Below are 10135 nucleotides of genomic sequence, written 5' to 3'. Positions count from 1 at the left end.
CTAATGTATTACTTTTTTTAACTGGAAGGCTGGCCTGCTGCAAAGCAAATGGCCACCCTCCAGCACCATCATTATTTGAGTTCTGAAGAGTGTATTTTGGAGCGCAGACCCACCCTCTGCCTTGCCCTTAAGTTCGTAGGCAAGTCACTTTTTCATTTAGTCTCACCGCTTTACCTTCTGGAAAAGGATGGTTCTGTGACTGGCCACGCCTACCATAGCAGCCATTTTATGAGTGAGCAAGCCCCACCCCAATGGCAGCCATTTTGTGAGAGGGCCCACAACACCCTCTCCAAATTCCAAATGTGCCCATTGACCCCAGAAGGTTGGGCACTGCTGGCCTAGAGTTTTGGTCAGCTCTCCTTCCTTGGAGGCCTTCAAGCAAAGGCTGGACAGCCATCTTTGGGGGATTTCCTGCACTGGGCTTGGGCCTGGACTGCGTAGCCCACCGGGGCCCCTCCCACTCGTTTCCTGTGCATCCAGGATCAAATCAGTCACAGGAATGTGGAATACATCCACCCTTATGCCTGAGTGCCCTCTAATAAGAAGTTAATTTCATCCAGGGCTTTCTAGATCATATCTCTGAAATCTGAATTGAATCTCATGGCTGCCTTCGCCTTGCAGCTCTGAAAATACAATATTCAGCCAGGCTTCTTTGCAGTTGCTGTTCCTGCTTATGTTCTGAACTCAAGGACCACCCCCCCTTCCTGGTTTTCTCTCACACTTGGCAAACGCGTTAAAAATCTGTAGATGAAATTTAAGCCGTTCCATGTAGCCATCTTTGACTGGCACTTGTGTTCGTGTATCCCAGCGACTCGACCCAAAGCACTAGACATTTAGGCAGCCCTATGCGTGTTTAGGCTTTTTCCAAACTTAATTGCTGCCAGAGGTTGGAGAGATGCCCTCAGGATGTTTTGGACCACAACTCCCATAACCCCTGACTCTTGGCCATACTGAGTGGGGCTTATGGGAGTTGTAGTCCAAAACGCCCCAAAGGCACTAAATTGCCTATCCCTTCGGGGGGGGGGGTCAGCCTCACTTGAGCGGTATCCCATGGTGTCTCTGCAAGACTGACTGCTCCAGCCCTGTCTCATTCCCAGTTTTGGCCCCTGTGCAGCGAATTGGCCCGGAACAGAGCAGGGACCCCCTCTCCACTGGGTCTTCCCGTGGTCAGATTTCCAATTTGTTGCAGTCAACAACCTGCTACTCTGTGACTGAGATGGATGGAGCATAAGAGAGGGGACCAGTGATCATTCTAAATAAATAACAGTTCAGGATGGGCGGTTGCCACCATCGCTGTGCTGGATTCTTTTGCCCAGTCTGGTCTAATATTTCATCCAGAGTGTTTTCTTTGCCTCCCTGGAGATTAGGCAAATAATTGTTTGTCAAGACCTGTCAGAGCTGTCAATGGGTTTCATTTTGAGGAGGGCTTTGGGCCACCCTGGCTCATCACAAAAGGAGCCGACGTTCTTCTCCTTATCTCTGGCATTCACAGAAAGTTGCTTTTTCCCGGTTAATTGAGGTGTAGCAGGGCAGCAACCATTCAAACAGCATCTGAACAGCGTCTGGAACAAAGCTAAGGGAATTTAGCCTGAGGGATATATGCTATCGCTTGGAAGCTGAAAAACCATAGCATAACTGTGGCACTGTGTGCTGAGATGAAAATTCTGCGCTCAGAATTCTGTGCTGCAGGACCTGAATTCTGCAGCCTGAATATACTACGTAAGTTGCGCACTTTCACATAATCAGGAGGAGCGGCAAGGGTAATTCTTATTCAGCCATCCCTCTGGCTTCTGGAATTTCAGCAGGTGTGGTCTATGCGCTTTCAAGCACAATCATAAGGACTAGAAACCTGTTTGTAAAGCAAAAGCTAAGATCTGCAGGAAGCTGAATTCTATGCCCGAAGCCAGGTCTGTGCTTTTTCAGCATTCCTATGGAATTGTGGCATATGTACAGCCTTGAAACTGCATATGAAGGGATTTCACATCACGGTTGAATTGTGTGTTCTGTTAGTAGTACTCGCATTACATTAAACCTCAATTACCCCAGCTTTGACATCGCTCAGGGCTGCAAAAATCCCCAGGGATCATATTTGGCTGGAGCCCATGAAAAATATAGTGGGGATTAGAAACATCCAATGTACAAATTACACAAATTTCCATCGCAATTTGTGCAAAGTACACAAATCTCAAATTTCAGCCACGATTTCTGCAAATCTCTATTTGCACAGATTGCAGCCCGACCAAAAACAAAATGAAAAAAATTCCTGGAGTTCAGGGAAAACCTGCAGCTTGGCTCACAAATACAAGCTAAGTTGGGCAGGTACCAGAAGTCTGTCGAGCCCCCAAAGGGCTGGATTTCCAAGCAACAACATCCCTACACGCTCTCTGCATGGAGGAGGTGTGAGGGAGAAGGTCTTCGCCTTTCCCTTCCCCTGGCCTGGCCCTCATATCCTCTCCACCAGTGAGTGGGTGGGGGCAGGGGCAATTGGCTGGTGCTATGTGCCTCCCTGCCTTCCAAAGAATGTCCCACCAGAAATATGGCTGCCCCAGCTAACAAAGAAAGCCGGCTACTCTCACCACAAGATGCAGGTCTTTTGTCAAGCCAACAGTTCTTCACTGCCCATTCAAGACCCCAAAATACCTTACAACAGGGAACTGTATATTGTTGCTGGGAAAATTCATTTCCTCCCAGCTACTGTAGGAATTGCAGCTACGCTCAGAGGGAACAGGGAATTCCAAGGAGGGTGGCAGATTATGTCAGTGTCCCTGCTAATGAAAAGGCCTGGGACCACGTCCCTGTGAGCCCTGCCTCCACTATACCACCACCCGCTGTCCCAGCTTGGTATTCACAACTTGAGAATCTTGTATATTGAATCCTTGTATATTGAATCCTGAATCTGGGACCTCAGGGTGGTGAGGTAGGGATGTGGACTTCCCATGGAGTTTGGCAAAGGCCAGAATTGCCAAGAGATGATCCTTGTGACAAGGATAGGTTGGAGCGGGCCATGAGGGCCCTCAGATGGCGTCAGGAGAGTTCCGGCATGCCGCAGACCAAAGCTGCAGTTGCGCCTGGCATCGTCATTTCTCCAGGGTGCCTCTAGGTGGCAAAGGCATTCTGGGGAAATCAAGATGGTGGGTGCGACCGCGGCTTCGTTCTGCACTAGTCTTTTTTTGTCTTTTCTTTCTTGGTTCTTAATGAAAGAAAAGGTTGCACTGCCTGCTGGGGGGATGGGGGGGAATAGACCAGAGAGAGAGCACAGGGGGGTGGGGAGGAAAGAACAGGTGGAAAGAGAGGGTGGAAGACTGCATGGCAGGGGGTTAGAGCAAAGAGTGCCAGGGAGGGGAAAAAGAAACCAGGGGGGCAGAGGGTCCGAGGGGAGGGAGCCCCAGAGACCATCTTGGGCAGGCCTCCGCAACCCTGGCAACACCACTCCATCTCACTCCAAGCTAACATAGAGGGGTGGGGCAATAGCACAGTGGTAGATCCCCTGCTTTGCATGCAGAAGGTCCCAGGTTCGAATCCTGGCATCTCCAGGCAAGGCAGGAAAAACGCCTGCCTGAAACCTGGAGAGCCACTGCTGCCAGTCAGTGTCGACAGTACTGGGCTAGATAGACCAAGGGTTTCACTCAGTATGAAGCAGCTTCCTATGAGGGGAGGGGCCGTAGCTCAGTGGCGGAGCCCCTGCTTTGCAGGCAGAAGGTCCCAGGTTCGATCCCCAGCAGCATCTCCAGGTAGGGCTGGAAAAGCTCCTGCCTGAAACCCCAGAGAGCTACTGCTGCCTGTTAGCATTGACAATACTGGGCTAAATTGGCCAAGGGTCTGACTGAGGATAAGGCAGCTTCCATTGCTCCTATGGTAAAGCCACCATTTATGTCCAATATTGGGGCAGGACTTGATTAGGGCTGCTCAAGGAATTCAATTTCTGCATGTTGTGAGACCTGATTTTGCATTTCCTTGAACCTCCCGATGCAGTTCTTCCCTCCAAAAACATATCGAAATACACATCAGCATGTGTGTGTTTGGAGAGACAATACTTTTTAGAAATCTGTATTTTTAAATTCAATTTTTGGGGGGTTGTGGCTTAAAAAGAAATTGCACAGATTCATGTGGGAATGGACAGATGGGTGACCACATGCAAAAGTGACATGGACTGCAAAGGGGCTGATTCACTCATCCCTCAACTGGATTTTAAACGCGATGCATTGTGAAGAGGCGGGGAGGGCTTCGATGTTTGGTGTGTGCAGGACCAACACATCCACTTATCCAAACAATGAGGAAATGCGATTCTTTGTCAAAGGCCTTTGGATGTTGTTGGGACTTACTGGCCAATGTCCAGAAACAGTCACGCCCCAGCTTCGTTTGGGACCTTTTCCAATGATGACTTGGTCAATGTCGACATCCCCGAGAAAGCGACAAAAGCAGGGGTGACGGCGCATCGGCCAAAAGCACCCGGCGGTTTATCAAAGCAATTTTCTGACATTTCCTATTGGCGCCCTGAATTCCTCGTAAACATCCGTGTTCGCCAAGTTCGGACAGTTCAGCGTGCTGGTTTTCTGCAAAAGGAGAGGGAACTTGCGGGAACGGAAACGGCGTGGATTTGTGGTTCTCGCCCCCCCCTTCCCTTGCCCCCCCCCTTCCCGGAGAAGCACGGGGAAGACAAAAGGGAGCTCTCCTGGCTGCCTGGCCTGGCGGGTCGCTGTTACCGCCTCCTCGGCGCCGCGGCACATCCGCGCCTGCCAAAGCAGCCGGGAGCGCGAGAGGCGGGAAGAGCGCGACGGGGGGGGAGAGGAGGAGGAGGGCGCTGCGTAACCAGGGACGACGGCAGCAACACTCCCCGCAGCCACAGTGGGAGGAGAGGCCGAGACACGGGCAGAGGCAGGCAGAGACGGGGAGCGCGCAGCCGGACGGGGAAAACCCCCAGGACCGCTTCCGTTCGCGGGCAGACGGACGTTCGCCGAGAAGCCCTCGGCCTCGGCTGCGCTGCCTCCCTCGGGTCGCTGCGCAAAACCCGCGCCCTTGGGGGTGCTGCCACGTCGCCACAAGCCTCTTCTGCACCCCCAGCCCCCCCCGCTCGCCGGCCATGGAGAAGAGACCGCGGCGCCCCCGTCCGCTGGCGCGCTCCTGAGGGCCGGGCTGGCACGCCGCGGGAGGGCCCGCCAGGACGGGGCTGCTGCGGCGGGAGGCGCCGAGGGGAGCCGGCGCGCCCCGGCCTTGCCGCGCCCCGGGGGGGGAGGGGAGGGGAGCGGACGCGTCGCGCTTGGCGCCCTCTCCGCGCCCCCCGCATGACGCCCCGCTGAGCGAGCGGGGGCCGCCGAGCGCGAGGCCGATGCCCCGCTGAGCCGGGCGAAGGCTCCGCGCGCCGCCATGGGGAAGTCCAACAGCAAGCTGAAGCCCGAAGTCGTGGAGGAGCTCACCAGGAAGACGTACTGTGAGTCCCTTCGGTGGGGCAGCTCTCCGGCTTCGGCCGGACTTCGGAGCCGGGGGAGGGGAGGGGAGGCGCGGGGCTGGGCTGGGCTCCGTATTTTGCGGGGGGGCTGCAAGTGCAGCGTCGTCAGCCCTGCGCCGCGAGGCCGGCTTGGGGCCGAGGGGGGCCGAAGGCGCGAGGGTGCCGCCGTCCCGTGGCGCGCGGCGGCGTGCTGGTCCGAAGGCGGGGCCCCGGGGCGGAGGGGCGGGCGGCGGAGTCGCGGCTGCGGCGCCGCGAAGCGAAGCGGCGAGCCGGCGCTCTCCCGGCGCCTCCCTGCCCTCTCCGGGGGCTCGCGCGCCCCACGGCGGCTCGTGCGCCTCGTCTCCTTGCGGAGACGCTCGCAGGGGCGCCCGCCGCGGGTGGGTGGGGTGGGGGCCGGCTGAGCCGGAAGGGAGCCAGGGCGCGGGCGCGCGCGCGCCTGTGTGCGCACGTGCGCGGAGAGGGGAGAAGCGGTGCGCACGATTCCCGAGGCTCAAAAAAATTAATTTGGGGAGGAGGGAAGTCAGCCTCCCGCGACGCGCCCTCGAAGGGCCCAGCAGCGCGCGCGTGTGTGTGTGTGTGGGGGGGCAATGAGCCATCTGAACGAGGGACCAAAGAGAAACATAATGCAGGACGGGGGGCGAAGCAGGACGCAGGCGGCGAGCCGTGGATTTCCCCTCCCCCCTTCCCGTTCCCTCGATCTCCCCGTTCGGCTGGGTAGCGTTGCGCGCGGCTCCGAAATGCGGCCAGCGAGCGTCGCTCAGGCTTGGGGGTGCCCGCGCTCTCCCCTCCACCGTTGCGTCAGCGCGAGGGGAGCCCCGCTCGTCGAACCGGGGCGCAGGCTCACGCCGGGGCGCGTGTTGCCATCGTGTGCGCGTCCTGAGGGGGGCAGGCACGGCGGGTGGCTCGACCTGTGCCCGCGGCGCCGCGGTTCCCGTCGGCGAGGGATTTCGGCTCCTCGGGGATTGGCAGGCCAGCGGCGATACGGTTGGGCTGCGCTTGCTTTCTAGCACAGCATTTAGCTTGGCTCGCGGGCCCGAGTCGCCTGGAGCTGTTCTGCCCCCGAGGGATGGCCCCCGCCCCCCATGCTTCTGTCTTGGCGCGTGTGGAACGCTGCGTAGGTCGAGCCAGACTGCGGCATCGCTTTCTGGGAATGGCTTGTTCTTAAAAAGGAGAAAGTTTCTAGGCCTTATGGTGGGCAAAGATTTGTTTGCAACAAAAAAGCCCATGGGGGGTGTGTGTGTGTGTGTGTGTGTGTGTTGAATAAGGTCGCCATTGGGGCCTCAGTTGCCTATCCCATGTCGGGCGACATGAATGATGCTGAAATTGCAACAAAATACAGAATTAGAACAAACATCAGCAAAACGGTGGCCATTATGCAAATGACCATCATTTGCATGATCTGGGGAGGAGAATTTGCTTGGGTGCAGGGCTTGGAATATCTTGGCACAAAATGTTACTGTATTAAAGCATTTTTTAAAAAAAAATCTATATAATGTATGTATTAAGGATGTTAAAAAAAAAAAAACACCCTTCTTCCAAAGAACTTCTTCCCACTCCCATTTTATTCTCACAACAGCCCTGCAATGGTGATCAACCTAAGATCACTCAGTGAACACTGTGTCACAGATGAGCAGTGAAAATAATCTGTGGTGCCCCGTCTAGTGCTATTATTATTATTTCTTAGTCACCTTTCTCAACAAAAAGAGAAAGAGAAAGAACAGCGCTCGAGGGAACTTGCAACAGAATTAAAACCTACACAGTTTAAAACAACTGCAAGAGTTATCCATTAAAATAACACCCCATTAAACAACTAAAACATCAACCCCATGTTTTGGTGGCCGCAAAATCCGTAACACTGATGACACGCTGAGCAGAAGGTGCCTTTCTTTATGTCTGTCCTCAGCCTACTTACTGCTAATCTGCATGTGGAAGGTCCCAGGTTCAATCCCTGGCTTCTCCAAGTAGAGGTAGGGGGGAAAACTCTTGCCTGAAACCCTGGAGAGCTGCTGCTGCCAGTCAGTGTCGACATTACTGGGCTAGATGGACCAAGGGGCTGACTCAGTAGAAAGCGGCTTGCTATGATTTCCTTTAAAGCAGCCCTTTTCTCAGACCATGAGGACTAGAATCATACTTTGTTTTGAGGTGAAATGGCTATAGCTCAGTAGTAGAGCACATGCATTGCAGGCAGAAGGTCCCAGGCTTGATCCCCCACAGCAAATCCAGGTCGGGCGAGGAAAGAATCCCGCCTGAAACCCTGGAGAGCCATGGCTGCCAGCCAGTGCCAACAATAATGGGCTAGATGGACCAAAGGCCTGACTCCGTATCAGGCAGCTTCTGGTGTAATCTGTTTCATTGGGCGACACCCCAGCCCCACACCAAGTTATTAGTATTATGTGGGAGAGAGGAAAAACTATCCATCCTGTATTAATCCTCCTCATACACAAAATTTTGGATGGCACTTGAGAGGGTACAAAGCAGGCTTCCCCAATTTTGGCACCCTCCAGATGTGTTGGACTACAACTCCCATGGTGCACAGCCAGAGCCTGCTGGTTGAGGGAATGGTAGGAGTTGTGGTCTGAAACTTCAGCAGGGCGCTGTGTTGGAGAAGGCTGTTATCAGGCTTCGACAATGAAATGGACGGTTGATAGACGGGTTTATTTATCAACCCAATAAAATGGGTTGATTTATTCCGATTTATTTATCCCTGTCATATGGGTGGATTTGGACTCGGTGGCACTGCGGTCCCTCCCTTTGCTAGGGTATTTGTGCGAGTGTGCGTGTGTGTGTGAAAGAGCTTTGCTTTTTAAAACTGTGCGTGTCGGGGGGTACATATGGGGAGGATGTTCCCGTATGTGTGCCATCCAGATGTTTAGCACAGAGTGCAGGAGTGGGAACGACAGCCCTCCAGATCTTTCTGGACCACCGCCATCCGTAACCATTTGCCACAGTGGTTGGACTCCAGCAACGTCTAGAGTTCCCCACCCTCTGTGCATTATGGCAATCGATGGCCATTAGCCACACTAACTAAATCAGGGGTCCCCAAACTTGGGGTGGGCACATTTGGAATGTTGAGAGAGTGTCGTGAGTGCTCTCACAAAATGGCTGCTGCAGGGGAGCAGCTTCCTGGTTCATAAAATGGCTGCCATGGGGCGGGGGCACAACCGGTCATAAACACCTGTTTCCCAGAAGGCAAGCTGGTGAGATGAAATGAAAAGGAAAGGAAATTGCCCACGAACCAGAGTCAAAGGCTTTGAGCACCAAAAACCAAAGCCAAATAAAGATGGCGCTGGCGGGCAGCACTTTGCAGCATGCCAGACACCCAGTTTGAAAAAAACACACATTTTAATTAAAACATATTCAGAAATAAAATGAGGCAGGGTGGTGTAGGGGTTAGAGTGTTGGACTGGGACTCAGGAGACCCGGGTTCTAGCCGCCACTCGGCCGTGAAGCTCACTAGGTGACTTGGGACCAGTCCCTGACTCTCAGCCTCACCTACCTCACAGGGTTGTTGTGAGGATAAAATGGAGAGGAGGAGGGCTGTGAAAGCTGCCTTGGGCTCCTTTTGAGAGGGGAAAAAAGGCGGGATATAAATGTAACGATCAATAATGATAAATAAAAATTGGATGCCAAGAGAGGTGTCTGCAGGCACGCTGGGGCCCCTGGGCATCACCTTGGACACCCCAGAACTAAAGGGAGACCCCAGAGTCGGAGGCACTGTACCTCTGAAGGCCAGGCGCCTGCTGCCTTCATGCTCTGCTCAGAGGGTCCCAGAGGTACCTGCAAAACAGACCTTTGGTCCGATCCAGCAAAGTGATTCTAACGTCCGTATGTATAAATGTGCCGATCCATGGTGTGCTGCCTGCTGCCTTTCGCTGCGAGAACAGGGGCTCCATGGCGGGTCATGCTGGATGCCACTTGCTGGGAAGCGAAGGCCGCTGCAGGCTTCCTGGGGATGTTCGCAGAATTGCAGATTGGATCAGGTGTCCCCCAAGCGGGTGGCCCTCAAAATGGGCTGAACTACAACTCCCAGCATCCCCAGGCTGGGTTATGCTGGGAGTTGTTGTCCGACCCATCTGGGGGACACCAGGGTGGGGGAAAGCTGATGTTGATGGAGCCAGGATCTGATCCAAGCGAGCAATTCCTCGCCCTTCGCACCGTACAATAAGCAAATGAACTTTGCAAAACGACACTGAGCAGACTTTCTTTCCACCCTTGGCTGTTGGTATCGTTGGCCTTTCAGAATGAATTTCTCCCCCCCCCCCGTGCACCCCCTCCGCCTCGATCTTCCTATTAAACATCCTCTGCAGTCCATTTTTATTAGCCCTCAGAGCAGCTGGGCTGTTCTTTTCGGCAGCACCAATTAGCTTTGATGGGGAGTTCTGTCGAAAGAGATGGAGCTTCTGCTAAAAACACGCACACACACACACAAAGGTGTTGGGGGCTTATTGGGGGGGGTTTCTCACCTCGGGGTGGCCGGGGGAGGGAGACGCAGGTCGGAAACCCCGGCTTTGCAGAGCCGTTGAATGCTGAGCACGTTTCCAGACAAAGGTGTGCGCTCTCTCCCCCTCTCTCTCCCACCCACTTCTTCCGTTGTCAGTGCTGCAGTCCCATGGCATCACTTACCCAAAAAGGCAATCAATGAGAACGCGGCAGGTTCATGCGCTTGCTACACACTGGCGCAATGCACAA

At 54.4% G+C, this 10135-nt stretch overlaps 1 protein-coding gene across 1 annotated transcript in view; it reads left to right on the top strand.

Moving 5' to 3' along the window:
- Window positions 1–5216: 5216 nt before the first annotated feature.
- Window positions 5217–10135, top strand: part of NCS1 (neuronal calcium sensor 1) — a 49678-nt gene continuing 44759 nt past the window's right edge. The window contains exon 1 of the mRNA XM_084821051.1: window positions 5217–5428. Coding sequence (XP_084677177.1) covers window positions 5365–5428 — 64 coding nt within the window. The 5' untranslated portion in view covers window positions 5217–5364. The remainder of the gene's footprint in view (window positions 5429–10135) is intronic.

The sequence above is a fragment of the Heloderma suspectum genome, chromosome 14, assembly GCF_057233095.1.
Source record: "Heloderma suspectum isolate Gila_16-S chromosome 14, 16-S_ref, whole genome shotgun sequence".
NCBI classification, from domain to species: Eukaryota; Metazoa; Chordata; class Lepidosauria; order Squamata; family Helodermatidae; genus Heloderma; species Heloderma suspectum.
This window is presented reverse-complemented; position numbering and strand designations above follow the sequence as displayed.